The 15967-nt window shown below is 37.3% G+C and overlaps 1 protein-coding gene across 10 annotated transcripts in view; it reads left to right on the top strand.

The window, feature by feature from the left end:
• Positions 1 to 15967, top strand: part of FAM135A (family with sequence similarity 135 member A) — a 157879-nt gene that overhangs the window by 39418 nt on the left and 102494 nt on the right. For all 10 annotated transcript variants that reach the window (XM_081529381.1, XM_081529374.1, XM_081529383.1 and 7 more), the window contains exon 4: positions 5143 to 5222. Coding sequence is in view for 8 of the 10 variants with exons in the window: in XM_081529374.1 (XP_081385500.1) it covers positions 5143 to 5222 (80 nt within the window). In the remaining 2 variants the exon portion in view is untranslated. The remainder of the gene's footprint in view (positions 1 to 5142; positions 5223 to 15967) is intronic.

Below are 15967 nucleotides of genomic sequence, written 5' to 3'. Positions count from 1 at the left end.
ACAGGGAGTCTTGGGGAGAGGGAGAGATGGGGGTACAGCCAGTTGGTAGAGCTGTTGAAACACACACAGTATTCACTAGTTCAGTGTCTTTTTTTTTTTTTTTTTTTTAATTTTCTGTTAAAAAGGTTTTGGCCCAATTTTATTTATTTATTTATTTATACTTTTTGGCAACGTGGCATGGGGGATCTTAGTTCCCCAACCAGAGATTGAACCTGGGCCCCCTGCAGTGGAAGCAGAGTCTTAACCACTGGACTGCCAGAGAAGTTTCAGTTCACTGCCTAATATGAGTGGTTCCTGGTACCACAAAACAATGACAAGAGTAACGTCAAAGTTCACTGATCACAGATCACCGTAACAAATACAATAATAGTGAAAAAGTTTGAAATACAGCCTGAATTATCAGAATATGACACTGAGACATAAAGTGAGTGAATGCTATTGAGAAAATCATGCTAATAGACACTTGATGCATGGTTGCTACAAACTTTCAACTTTTAAAAAATAAAATATATGTGAATGTTATTGTTCAGTCTGTCAGTCCTGTCTGACTCTTTGCGATCCCATGGACTGCCGCATGCCAGGCTTCTCTGTCCATCACCAGCTCCCGGAGTTTACTCAAACTCATGTCCATCGAGTCAGCAGTGCCATCCAACCATCTCATCCTCTGTCGTCCCCTTCTCCTCCTGCCTTCAATCTTTCCCAGCGTCAGGGTCTTTTCTAATGAGTCAGTTCTTCGCATCAGGTGGGCAAAGTATTTTTATCATACTTGATGGGGTATACTGCATCATGACTCTTCCTGATGTTCAGAGGGAGTCCTGTAGGTTGATTTCTGCAAACTTCTCATGGGATAATCCAGGCAGTGTTTGTCTCCTACTATTGTTAGTTGTTCCAGAGTCTAGTGATATTCCCTGTTCTAGATTTAGAATCAGCCAAGGGATTCTAGTTCCTTTTAGTGGGAAATAGTGTTTAGAGATCATAATATATGTGTTAAAAGTACACATTTTTATTGAATCATTGCTTCTAGACCGTCTCAGTTGACACAGAAAATACATTTTTTTAAAGAAAAATATTTCATAAATTTTTACTATTTTCCTGTTCTAACTTTTGATTTATTTTTTTAATTTTATATTTCTATCTCTTTTCACTTACACTGAAAGTCTTGGTTACTAATAACATAATTACTTATTGCTTTATTCATGTGTGTGTACATATGTCCAAGATAATTTCAAAATAATTGTAGCAACATCACCAGCAAGACTATAAATGTTGTTTGGAACCTCTTTGGGGTTTTCTTTTATTGTATATACCATGAAGAACAGGCACTGAAAGAACTATGTTTTAAAAATCACTTGAAAGTACTCTGTGAAGTTGCAATTAAGTAGATACACAATAAGTTCAGTTATTTTAGAGTGGTCGAAAAAGCAAGAGAGTTCCAGAAAAACATCTATTTCTGCTTTATTGACTATGCCAAAGCCTTTGACTGTGTGGATCACAATAAACTGTGGAAAATTCTGAAAGAGATGGGAATACCAGACCACCTGACCTGTCTCTTGAGAAACCTGTATGCAGGACAGGAAGCAACAGTTAGAACTGGACATGGAACAACAGACTGGTTCCAAATAGGAAAAGGAGTACGTCAAGGCTGTATATTGTCACCTTGCTTATTTAACTTACATGCAGAGTACATCATGAGAAATGCTGGGCTGGAAGAAGCACAGCTGGAATCAAGATTGCCGGGAGAAATATCAGTAACCTCAGATATGCAGATGACACCACCCTTATGGCAGAAAATGAAGAGGAACTAAAGAGCCTCTTGATGAAAGTGAAAGAGGAGAGTGAAAGGTTGGCTTAAAGCTCAGTATTCAGAAAACTAAGATCATGGCATCTGGTCCCATCACTTCATGGCAGATAGATGGGGAAACAGTGGAAACAGTGTCAGACTTTATTTTTGGGGGGGTCCAAAATCACTGCAGATGGTGACTGCAGCCATGAAATTAAAAGACGCTTACTCCTTGGAAAGAAAGTTATCACCAACCTGCATATTAAAAAGCAGAGACATTACTTTGTCCGTCTAGTCAAGGCTATGGTTTTTCCAGTGGTCATGTATGGATGTGAGAATTGGACTGTAAAGAAAGCTGAGCACCGAAGAACTGATGCTTTTGAACAGTGGTGTTGGAGAAGACTCTTGAGAGTCCCTTGGACTGCGAGGAGATCCAACCAGTCCATCCTAAAGGAGATCAGCCCTGGGTGTTCATTGGAAGGACGGATGTTGAAGCTGAAACTCCAATACTTTGGCCACCTCATGCAAAGAATTGACTCATTGGAAATGACCCTGATGCTGGGAAGGATTGGGGGCAGGAGGAGAAGGGGACGATAGAGGATGAAATGGGCATATGGCATCACCGACTAGATGGACATGAGTTTGGGTGGACTCCGGGAATTGGTGATGGACCGGGAGGCCTGGCGTGCTGCGGTTCATGGGGTCGCAAAGAGTCGAACATGACTTAGTGACTGAACTGAACTGAAGGGATTGCTTTTTAAAGTTAATGTATTTTGCTTTTTTATAAAAAGATTTTATGATTCCAAAATAAAAACTCTGAAGTACATTCATTGAAAAGGGCCTTATTTTTATCCCTGTTCCTTCTCTTCACCCCCATTTCCCCGTCTCCCCTCCTATAAAAGCCATTTTATTTTTTATTAGTTTTGTGTATGTCCTTCTTCCTTTTTATTACTTTTTTTTAAAAGGCAAAAAATATTTATTCTCAAACAAAGGTAGCATAATATACATATTCTATACTTGCTTTTGTCTGTAAAAAATGTATCTTAGAAATCACTCCTTTGTAGTATATATAGATATGCTAAGTATAGATATAGATATGCTAAATATAGATATGCTAAATATAGATATAGATATGCTAGTGGTGCTAGTGGTAAAGAACCTGCCTGCCAGTGCAGGAGACATGTGAGGCATGGGTTTGATCCCTGGTTGGAAAGATCCCCTGGAGGAGGGCATGCCAACCCACTCCAGTATTTTTGCCTGGAGAATCCCTAGGACACAGGAGCCTGGCAGGCTATGGTCCACAGGGTCGCAGAGTCCAACACGACTGAAGCGACTTAGCATGCATGCACACATACATAGATATATGGGTATGTATATATATGTATATAAGATTATTTTTTGTAACTGTGTGGTACTACACCATAGTTTATTCAGCCAGTCCTTTATTGATATACATTTTTTCTCAAGTTCTTGTTGCAGTTAATGCTGCAGTGAATAGCCTTATGCTACCTCATTGAAAATTTTTGCTAAAGTATCTTTGGGATACTTTTCCAGTGGTTTGTTTTCCCTGTGTCTCTAGTACTTAGCCCAGTGGCTAACACATTGGTGGGTCCTCTTATAAGCCATGAATTAATGGTACATGTGTATATTATATGTACACGCACATTTATTTATTTTTTATTTTTTTGTACACATTTAAGTTCAGAGAATTTTAAATAAGATACTCTAATGGTATACAGGGAGAAGGCAATAGCACCCCACTCCAGTACTCTTGCCTGGAAAATCCCATGGACGGAGGAGCCTGGTAGGCTACAGTCCATGGGGTCTCACAGAGTCAGACACGACTGAGGCGACTTGGCAGCAGCAGCAGCAGCAATGGTATACAGTAAATGCAGTGTGTTTAAATGTCTTTGAACTAATGTGTGCAAATCTATTATATTAGAATTGTGGGTGTACACTTATAAGTAGGTCATAGTTCCTATGTTTAAGAACTTTAAAATGAAACATGAAAGTGAAAGTGAAGTCGCTCAGTCGTGTCCGACTCTTTGCGACCCCTTGGACTGTAGCCCACCCGGCTCCTCCATCCATGGGATTTTCCAGGCAAAAGTACTGGAGTGGGTTGCCATTTCCTTCTCCAGGAGATCTTCCCGACCCAGGGATTGAACCCAGTTCTCCCGCATTGTAGGCAGACGAAACATATCAGTTGTTTATTCTTAGCTCTTATATGGCATACTTGAATATTTTAAAATATCAGTGTTTCATTTAATCTTTAGTTAAAATTAACACTTTGCTGTCTAATGCCAAGGTTCCTGCTTTTTCCACTTTGATTTTTGTTCTCAGTCATCTCGTGTTTTCAAGGGTGACCTCATCTTAATCTTAACTCAGCATCTATCTGTGGCATTTTGCCAGTTCTCTTTAAGGCCAAATTGTGATTTTAAAGGTTCTAAATTTAATTGACCACTCTTTCTTTCACTCTTTAAATCTGGTATTGTCCATATGTTCTCTCCAATGCCATGCTTTCCTAGAAATGATAGTGATAAATTTATGTATTTTAAATAATCTTTGTATTATTTACAGATTTATACTACTGCCTAGGAAATCATTAAAAAAAAAATGAAGATTAAATATTCAACTCTACTCATCCCTGATTTATAATCATCATTTAGCTTTTAGTAATCCTTTGTGTGTGTGTGTGTGTTTGTATACATAGATACATATATCCTCCATTACACGCACAAACTTATAGTGTAATGATGTTAAAACAGAAACATTTGTTTTTACCTCATAATTTGTTCTATTTAAACTGATTGTTAATGACTGGTAGGTATATATATGTATATGTACATATATATATTCTTAATCTTTTGCAAGTAAAAGTACATAAACTAAACAGAATAGCACTGACCTGGAAAAAAACTGAATTCTTTCAATATAATACATGTCTTATGGTATGAAAACAATTTTTAAAACTGTTTTCTAGTAATCCTGTGTTTTCGCAAAATTGTGCTTAAGAATAATTTATTTTTATTGTCTTTTAAGTGAAAAAATGAATAAATCAGATTAAGCAGTGAAATCCTTAGAATCCTTAGTAATTCCTATTATTGTTATGACATTCTCTCATTTAAAGTAAGAATGTTTCTCTCTTTACATATGCCTGTTTCTCTTTGGGTTGTATGCCATGCAGTTGTAATATTTGATCTGTATGTGGATCTGGTACACTGTTTTCCACCAATAGTAAATACTAAGGGAGATTGATGAAGCAGATGAACTTTATTTTTTAATACATATAGATATATAGAAATAGAGGCATTGCATATTTTTTAAGTGTTTCGAAGTGACTTCTTTTGTCTCTTTTGCTTTAGTTTTTACCAGATTCGTGCATCTATGAAAATTCCACCAAGAGTTCCACACAGAGTAGAAGCTAGTTTGCTACATGCAGCAGGTAAGCCAAGGAATATTATCAATTAAAAAAAAAAAACTGAAGCAAGAGTATAATTACCAATAATAACTTTTCATAATTGTTTTTATCTTTTAATTATGAACACAAGATGCCAAAGAGCATCATTCTCATACTTCGTATAAGAAATATATTTGAGGCCTCAGTAAAACAGGCTTGATATGTAATCAATTCCTTGTCTCCATCTTAGGTTTCTTAGGATGAGCAAGTAAAAGAAAGTATGTGAAATTTCCATGAAAACAAACATAAGTAAGGGTGATATCAGTTATATCATGTAATATGTACTTTTAACAACTGCATAGTGAGTGTGAACACAAAATTTGACATATGATCACAAAGCTGTTTTATGATAAAGTTTTATAGTATGCATTTTGAGATTATTTTTTCACCTACCTTTTTATTTACTTGATTAATGAGAAAATAAAGGGTCAGAAAGTATAAAATTGACATGTTATAACAGCTCTTTCCTTTTTCATATTCTAAGGAGACACGCTAGCATTAAAGGATTTGAGCCAAAACTAGTGGCCCTGATATAATCATTGGGCATTTTTTTCAGCTTTCTTGACACAGTATACTCTATTAAACAGAAAATGCAATGATTAATGAAACATACTAGAGAGTTTTCATTTCTAATATGAATTAATGGTTTCAATGCATCACAAAACATTAAAAAACACCTAATATAAGGCTAGCTCAATGAAGCTATGAGCCATCCTGTGCAGGGCCTCCCAAGACAGACAGGTCATGATGGAGAGTTGGAACAAAACATGGTCCACTGGAGAAGAGAATGGCACACCACTTTAGTATTCTTGCCTTGAGAACACCATGAACAGTATGAAAAGGAAAAATGACGTAACACTGAAAGATGAGCCCCCCAGGTTGGTAGGTATCCAGTATGCTACTGGAGAAGAACAGACAAATAGCTCCAGAAGGAATGAAGAGGCTGGGCCAAAGCAGAAATGATGCTCAATAGTGGGGGTGCAAAATTAGAAAGTCAAGAGTTACCTAGAGTAACAGGTAGGTATGGTCTTGGAGTACAAAATGAAGCAGGGCAAAGGCTAACAGAGTTTTGCCAAGAGAACATACTGGTCATAGCAGACACCCTCTTCCAACAACTTAAGAGACTACTCTATACATGGACATCATCAGATGGTCAGTAGCAAAATCAGATTGATTAATTCTTTTCAGTCAAAGATGGACAAGCTCTATACAGTCAGCAAAAACAAGACTGGGAGCTGACTATGGCTCAGATCATGAACTTAATGCCAAATTCAGGCTTAAATTGAAGAAAGTAGGGAAAACCACTCGCCCATTCAAGTATGACCTAAATCAAATTTGTTATGAGTATACAGTGAAAGTGACGAATAGATTCAAGGGATTAAATCTGGTAGACAGTGTGCTTGAAGAACTGTGGACAGAGGTTTATAACATTGTACCAGAAGCAGTCACCAAAACCATCCCCAAGAAAAAGAAAAAGGCACTTTGCCCCAAGAAGGCAAAATGGTTGTCTGAAGAGGCCTTACAAATAGCTGAGAAAAGAAAAGAGAAGTGAAAGGGAAAGATATACAACTGAGTGCAAGCTTCCAGAGAATAACAAGCAGAGATGAAAAAGCCTTCTTAAGTGAACAATGTGATGAAATAGAGGAAAACAATAGAATAGGAAAGACTAGAGATCTCTTGAAGAAGATCAGCGATACCAAGGGAACATTTCATGCAAAGGTGGGCACAATAAAGGTCAGAAACGGCAGGGACCTAACAGAAGAGATCGAGAAGAGATGGCAAGAATACCCAGAAGAACTACACAGAAAAAATCTTAATGACCCGGATAACCACAATGGTGCAGTCAGTCACCTAGAGCCAGACATCCTGGAATGCGAAGTCAAGGGGGCCTTAGGAAGCATGACTATGAACAAAGCTAGAGAAGGCAATGGCACCCCTCTCCAGTACTCGTGCCTGGAAAATCCCATGGACAGAGGAGCCTGGTAGGCTGCAGGCCATGGGGTCGCTAAGGGTTGGACACTACTGAGCGACTTCACTTTCACTTTTCACTTTCATGCATTGGAGAAGGAAATGGCAACCCACTCCAGTGTTCTTGCCTGGAGAATCCCAGGGACAGGGGAGCCTGATGGGCTGCCGTCTATGGGGTCGCGCAGAGCCGGAGACGACTGAAGTGACTTAGCAGCAGCAGCAGCAGTGAAGGCGTTGGAATTCCAGCTGAGCTCTTTCAAATCCTAAAAGATGATGCTGTTAAAGTGCTGCACTTAATATGCCAGCAAATTTGGAAAACTCAGCAGTAGCCACAGCACTGGGAAAAGTCAGTTTTCATTCCAATCCCAAAGAAAGGCAATGCCAAAGAATGTTCAAACTACTGTACAATTGTGCTCATTTCACATGCTAGCAAGGTAATGCTCAAAATCCTTTAAGCTAGGCTTCAGCAGTTAGTGAACCAAGAACTTTCAGACGTATAAGCTGAATTTCAAAAAGGTAGAGGAACCTGAGATCAAATTGTCAGCATCCCTTGGCTCACAAAAAACAAAAAAAAACCAAGAGAATTCCAGAAAAACATCTACTTCTGCTTCATTCATTATACTAACGTCTTTGTGTAGATTACAACAAACTGTGGAAAATTCTTAAAGAGATGGGAATACCAGACTACCTTACCTGTCTCCTGAGAAACCTGTATGAAGGTCAAGAAGGAACAGTTAAAACTGGACATGGAACAATGGACTGGTTCAAAATTGGGAAAGGAGTATGTCAAGCCTGTATATTGTCACCCTGCTTATTTAACTTCTATGCAGAACACGTCATGTGAAATGCTGGGCTGGATGAGTCACAAGCTGGAATCAAGATTGCCAGGAGAAATATCAATAACTTCAGATATACAGATGAGGCCACTCTAATGGCAGAAAGTGAAGAGGAACAAAAGAGCCTCTTGACGAGGGTGAAAGAGAGTGAAAAAGCTGGCTTAAAACCCAGCATTCAAAAAACTAAGATCATGGCATCTAGTCCCATCACCTCATGGCAAATAAACAGGGGATAAGTGTAAACAATGGCAGATTTTATTTTCTTGGGCTCCCACATCACTGTGGAAGGTGACTGTAGCCATGAAATTAAAAGATAATTGCTCCTGGAAGAAAAGCTGTGACAAACCTAAACAGCATATTAAAAAGCAGAGACATTACTTTACCAACAGAGGTGCATCTAGTCAAAGCTATGGTTTTTCCAGTAGTCATGTAGGGATGTGAGAGCTGGACAATAAAGATAACTGAGCACAGAAGAATTGTTGCTTTCCAGTTGTGGTGCTGGAGAAGACTTGGGAGTCCCTTGGACTGCAAGGAGATCAAGCCAGTCAATCCTAGAGGAAATCAACCCTGAATATTCATTGGAAGGACTGATGCTGAAGCTCCAAAACTTCGGCCACCTGATGTGAAGAGCCGACTCATTTGAAAAGACCCTGATGCTGGGGAAGATTGTGGGCAGGAGGTGAAGGGGGTAACAGAGGATGAGATGATTGGATGGCTTCACTAACTCAATGGACATGACTTGGGCAAACTCCAGGAGATAGTGAAGACAGAGAAGTCTGGTGTGCTGCAGTATGTGAGTTGCAAAGAGTCGGACGCAGTTACTGACTGAACAACAGCGTAAAGCTATGTTGAGCACAATTTGGTTCATTTTTGAAATTTAAAAATATATTCTGGCAATCTGATATGTTGAAGATTATCTTTCTTGGCACACTGTGGATACTAAAATGCTGGTTAATGTTAAAAGTTTAATGAATTTTACATGATGAAGAGTTTATGTTTTTGAAGACTGTCAAAATGCTCATATTGCTTATGACCAAAAAGATGTTTGTTTCTTTTAAAAAGAAAAAATTAGTTTTCTTCTTGGCCTTTTGTACATGTTAATGTATATATTTATTGTCAAAATGTCTTTTGTAAGTCTACTTTCTAGGAAACAGAGGTTAAAACGACTAGTGTTATAAGGTGGATTGATCCTCCCTTTTTGAATGTCCTTAATCTAGTAAACTAAATGTCTTGCTTTATTGTATTTCTTAAAGTTGCCTGTTGAAAAAAAAGCTAGAAAGACTTCTTTTTTCTGAACTGTCTTTTTATTTGCTTATTTTTTCAGCTTTATCAAGAAATAATTAACAAACATAATTTTACATATTAAAAGTATACAACGTGATTTGTTTTATATATATACATATATACACTATATAATACATACAAATATGTGATTTGTGATACAGATACAATGTGAAAAAATTGCCACAATCAAGATAATTAGTGCATCTATCACCTCACATAGTTTTTTTGTGTGTTTGTGGTAAAGAAGGCTTAAGATTTATTCTTAACAAATTTTAAGTATACAATACTTAATTACTAGCTATAGTCACAATGCTATGCATGAGATCCTTAGAACTTATTTTTCTTATAATTAAAAGTTTGTACCCTTTGAACTACCTCTTACAATTTCTCTCACACCCCAGCCCCTGGCAACCACCATTTGGTTGTCTGTCTCTATGAAATTCACTTTTTTTTTTAAGTTAGCTGGGCTGAGTCTTAGTTGTTGCATGCAAGGTCTAGTTCTCTTACCAGGAATTGAACTCAAGCTCTCTGCGTTGGGAGTGAGGAGTCTAAACCACTGGATCATCAGGAAAAGTCCCCAAAATTGATTTTGTTTTGTTTCCACGTGTAAGTGATAACATCCAGTATTTGTCTTTCTCTGTCTGACTTATTTCGTATAGCATAATGCCCTCCAGGTTCATCCATATTGCTGCAGATGACAGGATTTCCATCTTTTTATGGCTGAGTAATGTTCCATTGTGAATATATACGCTGCATTTTCTTTATGCATTCATCCACTGACAGACACTTGGGTTATTTCCACATCTTGGCAATTGTGAATAATGCTGCAATGAAAATGTGCATGCAAAACTTTCTTTGAGATACTGATTTCATTTGTTTCAAATATATATCTGGGAGTGGGATTGCTGGATCATGTGGAAATTCTGTTTTTAATTTTTTGAGGATCCTCCATACTGTTTTTTATAGTAACTGCACCAGTTCACATTTCCTACCAACAGTGCACACAAATGTTCTCTTTTCACATCCTGTACAACATTTGTTATCTCTGGACTTTTTTTTAAATAACCAATCTAACAGGAGTGAAGAGATAGCTCTTTATGCTTTTGATTTACATTTCTCTGTAAATCAATGATTTGGATGATTAATGATGTACCATTTTATGTACCCGTTGGCCATTTGTCTGTCTTCCTTTTTAGTGTTTTTACTTATTTATTCCTTTATTTGGTTAGTGGCGTGCAGGATCTTCAGTCTTCCTTGCGCCATGTGGGATCTTTTAGTTGCACTGTGTGAACCTTTAGTTGTGGAATGTGGGATATAGCTCCCTGACCAGGGATCAAACCTGGGCCCCCTTCATTAAGAGCATGGACTCTTAGCCACTGGACCACCAGGGCTTTATGTTTTCTTTGGGAAAAAATGTCTGTTCAGTTCTTTTGCCCATTTTAAGATCAGATTGTTTGTTTGTTTTTGCTATTCAGTTGCTTGGTTCTTTATAGATTTTGGATGTTATCCCCTATCGGATGTATGATTGGCAGATATTTTATTCCATTCAGTAGGTTGCTTTTTCTTTTGTTGGTGTGTCCTCCACTGTGCAGAAGCCTTGTAGTTTTATGGAATCCCATCTGTCTGTTGCCTTTGCCTTGGTGTCAGACCTAAACATTACCAAAGACCAAGGTCAAGGAGCTCTCTCAGAAGTTTGTGGTTTCAGGTCTTAAAATGTAAGTCTAATCCATTTTGAGTTAATTTTTCTGAGTAATATATAATAGGAGTCCAGTTTTATTCTTTTGCATGTGTATATCCAGTTTTCCCAGCATGATTTACTGAAGAGACTTTCTTTTTCTTATTATGTGTTCTTGGCACCCTGTCAGTTATTAGTTGATCATATGTGTGTAGGCTGATTCCTGGGCTCTCTTTTTTCCTTCCATTGATCTATGTGCCTGTTTTTATACTACTACCATACGATTTTGGTCACTGCTGCTGCTGCTGCTAAGTCGCTTCAGTCGTGTCCGACTCTGCGACCCCATAGATGGCAGCCCACGAGGCTCCGCTGTCCCTGGGATTCTCCAGGCAAGAACACTGGAGTGGGTTGCCATTTCCTTCTCCAGTGCATGAAAGGGAAAAGTGAAAGTGAAGTCGCTCAGTTGTGTCCGACTCTTAGTGACCCCATGGACCGTAGTCTACCAGGCTCCTCCATCCATGGGATTTTCCAGGCAAGAGTACTGGAATGGGGTGCCATTGCCTTCTCCATTTTGGTTACTATAGCCATGCGATATAGTTTGAAATTAAGAAGTGTGATGCCTCCAGCTTTGTTCTTTTGCTCTTAAGATTGCTCTGGCTACTCAGGAACTTTTGTGGTTTAATACAAATTTTAGGATAATTTTTTCTATTTCTATGAAAAATGCCATTGGAATTTTGGTAGAGATTATATTGAATTTGTAGATCACTTCAGGTAGTATGGATATTTTAGCAATATTAATTCTTCCAATCCAAGAACATAGGTTATCTTTCCATTTATTTGTGTTTTCTTCAGTTTCTTTCCTCAGTATCTTACAGTTTTTAATGTACAAGTATTTCATCTCTTTTGGTTAAATTTATACCTAGGTATTTTATTGCTTTTGGTGCTACTGTAAGTGAAAATTTTCAAGTAGTTCATTGTTAATGCATAGAAATTCAGTTGGTTTTTGTATGTTGATTTTGTGTCCTGCAACTTTACTAAATTCATGGATTAGTTCTAACAGCTTTTTTTGTGGAATCTTTAGGGTTTTCTGTGTATAAGATCATGTCATCTGCACAGAGAGACACTTTTACTTCTTCCTTTCCTATTTGGATACATTTAATTTCCTATTTGTGTGTGTGTGTGGCTATGACTTCCAGTACTATGTCAGAAAGAAGTGATGAAAATGGGCATCCTTGTCTTGTTCCTAAGTTGAAAGGAACACTTTCAACTTTTTACCACTGAGGATGATAGATGTGGGCTTGTCATAAATGGCCTTTATCATATTGAGATACATCACTCTGTACCTAATTTATTGAGAGTTTTTGTCATGAAAGTATGTTGAATGTTGTCAAATTATTTTTCCGCATCTTTTGAGATGATTATATGATTGTTATCCTTCATTTATCATCATTTTCTTAATGTGGTATATATTTATTGATTTGCATATGTCAAACAATCCATGCTTCCCAGGGATAAATCCCACTGATTATAGTGTATGATCCTTTTAATATGCTCTTGAATTTGGCTTGTTAGATATTGGTTGGTCAAAAGTTCCTTTCATTTTTAAAGTAAAAATAAAAGGCACATTTTTCATTTTCACTGAGAAAATTTTTTGTTTATTGAACAATGTATTCACCATTTTGTTCTACTACCTTCTGCCAATTTTCAGGCAACTTCATAATCCATCTTCCCAAAACTTTTTGTCTCTTTGCGCAAAGAACTGTTCCAAGTGCCTTTTACAGTCTTCCAGGGAATTGAATTTTTTTCCATTAAGAGAATATCATAAAAACCAAAATTAATGAACATTCAGCATGCAAGGTCTGATGATTATGGTGGATGTATCATAATTTCCCAGCCAAGCTGTAACAGTATTTGGTTATTCAAGAAATATGCAGCCTTGCATTATCTTGATGGAAGATTATGTGTTTTCTCTTAACTGATTCCAGATGCTTTTCATCAAGCGCTACCTTCAGTTGGTCTAATTAGGAGCAGTACTTGTTGGAATCAATCATTTGGATGAAGACCAGCCTTTGGTATGGTTGGTGATGGTTCATTTCACTTGCCCCATAATCTCTTCCTTCCAGATTATTGTACAGTTTCCACTTTTCATCACCATCATAATTTGTTTTAAAAATGGAACATTTTCATTACATTTAAGTAGAGAATGTCATGGAGAGATACTGTCAAGAAGGTTTTTTCTGTTTAACTTATGTAGAACCCAAACATCAAAGTGATTAACGTAACCAGGCTGGTGCAAATGATTTTCAGTGCCTGATTTGATATTTTCAGTATGTTGGCTGTGGTATAACATTAATTTGTTCCCAATTAGTGTCTCGATTTGATCACTATCAATTTCAACTGCTCTAACCTATGGTGGGGCATTGTCCAGTGAGAAAATCTCCAAATCTTTGCAAACCATTTTTGACACATTTGATCAGTCATAGCACCTTTTCTATACACTGCACAAATCTTTTTTGCATTTCAGTTGTATTTATACCTTACTTGAAATAAGCATAATATGGAAAACATGCTTTTTTCTTCTACTTCAGTATTAAAATGGCTATACAAAAATTCACTAATTTTGGGGTTTTTTTCCCCCATATTCTTTTTTTTAATTTTTTTATTGAAGGATGATTGCTTTACAGAATTTGCTGTTTTCTATCAAACCTCAACATGAATCAGCCATAGCCCAACCCTTTTGAACCTCCCTCCACCTCCCTACCCATCCCACCCCTCTAGGTTGATACAGAGCCCCTGTTTGAATTTCCTGAGCCATGTAGCAAATTCCCATTGGCTATCTATTTTACATATGGTAATGTAAGTTTCTGTGTTACTCTTTCCATACATCTCACCCTCTCCTCTCCTCTCCCCATGTCCATAAGTCTATTCTCTTTGTTTCTCCATTGCTGCCCTGTGAATAAATTCTTCAGAACCATTTTTCTAGATTCAGTATATGTGTGTTAGAATACAATATTTATCTTTCTCTTTCTGACTCACTTCACTTGGACTCACTTCACCTCATCAGAACTGACTCAAATGCATTCCTTTTTATGGCTGAGTAATATTCCATTGTGTATATATACCACAACATCTTTTTCCATTCATCTGTTGATAGGCATTAGATTGCTTCCATGTTCTAGCTATTGTAAATAGTGCTGCAATGAACAATGGGATACATGTGTCTTATTCAACCCTGGTTTCCTCAGGATATATGTTTAGGAGTGGGATTGCTGGGTCATATGGTGGTTATTCCTAGTTTTTTAAGCATTCTCCGTACCATCTTCCATAGTGGCTATATCAATTTACACTCCCACCAACAGTGTAAGAGGGTTCCCTTCTCTCCACACCCTCTCCAGCATTTATTGTTTGTAGACTTTTGGTGATGGCCATTCTGACTGGTGTGAAATGATACCTTATTGTAGTTTTGATTTGCATTTCTCTAATAATGAGGGATGTTGAGCATCTTTTCATGTGCTTGTTAGCCATCTGTATGTATTCTTTGGAGAAATGTCTGTTTAGGTCTTTTTCCCACTTTTTGATTGGGTTGTTTGTTTTTCTGGTATTGTATGAGCTGCTAATATATTTTGGAAACTAATCCTTTGTCAGTTGTTTCACTTGCAATTATTTTCCCTCATTCTGAGGGTTGTCATATCACCTTGCTTATAGTTTCCTTTGCTGTGCTAAAGCTTTTAAGTTTAATCAGGTCCCACTTGTTTACTTTTGTTTTTATTTCCATTACTCTAGGAGGTGGGTCATAGAGGAACTGATTTGATTTATGTCATCGAGTGTTCTGGCTATGTTTTCCTCTAAGAGTTTTATAGTTTCTGGTCTTAAATTTAGTTCTTTAATACATTTTGAGGTTATTATTGTGTATGGTGTTAGGAAGTGTTCTAATTTCAGTCTTTTACATGTAGCTGTCCAGTTTTCCAAGCACCACTTATTGAAGAGGCTGTCTTTGCCCCATTGTATATTCTTGCCTCCTTTGTCAAAAATAAGGTATCCGTAGGTGCATGGGCTTATTTCTGGACTTCCTATCTTGTTCCATTGGTCTATATTTCTGTTTTTGTGCCAGTACCATACTGTCTTGATGACTGTAGCTTTGTAGTATAATCTGAAACCAGGAAGGTTGATTCCTCCAGCTCCATTTTTTTTTTTCTCAAGACTGCTTTGGTTATTAGGGCTCTTTTGTGTTTCCATATCAATTGTGAAATTTTTGTTCTAGTTCAGTGAAAAATGCCATTGGTAATTTGTTAAGGATCGCATTGAATCTGTAGATTGCATTTGGTAGTATAGTCATTTTCACAATATTGATTCTTCCTACCCAGGAAAATGGAATATCTCTCCATCTGTTTATGTTATCTTTGATTTCTCTCATCAGTGTCTTATACTTTTCTATGTACAGTTCTTTTGTCTCCTTAGGTAAGTTATTCTTAGATATGTAGTTCTTTTTGTTGTAATGGTGAATGGGATTGATTCCTTAGTTTCTCTTTCTGACTTTTATTGTTAGTATATAGAAATGCAAGGATTTCTGTGTATTGATTTTGTATCCTGAGACTTTGCTAAGTTCACTGGTTAGCTCTAGTAATTTTCTGATACTGTCTTTAGGGTTTTCTATGTACAGTATCATCTCATCTACAAACAGTGAGAGCTTTATTTCTTCTTTTCCAATCTGGATTCCTTTTATTTCCTTTTCTTCTCTGATTGCTATAGCTAGGACTTCCAGAACTATGTTGAATAATAGTGGGGAAAGTGGACATCCTTGTCTTGTTCCTGATCTTAGGGAGAATGCTTTCAGTTTTTTACCATTGAGAATAATGTTTGCTGTAGGCTTATCATATATGGCCTTTATCCTGTTGAGGTAGGTTCCTTCTATGCCCATTTTTTGAAGAGTTTTAATCATAAATGGGTGCTGAATTTTGTCAAAGGCT

Source organism: Giraffa tippelskirchi, chromosome 9 (genome assembly GCF_054371585.1).
Source record: "Giraffa tippelskirchi isolate mGirTip1 chromosome 9, T2T-mGirTip1v1.2.pri, whole genome shotgun sequence".
Lineage (NCBI taxonomy): Eukaryota > Metazoa > Chordata > Mammalia > Artiodactyla > Giraffidae > Giraffa > Giraffa tippelskirchi.
The sequence above is the reverse complement of the archived record's forward strand: the minus strand, read 5'-3'. Positions and strand labels throughout refer to the sequence as shown.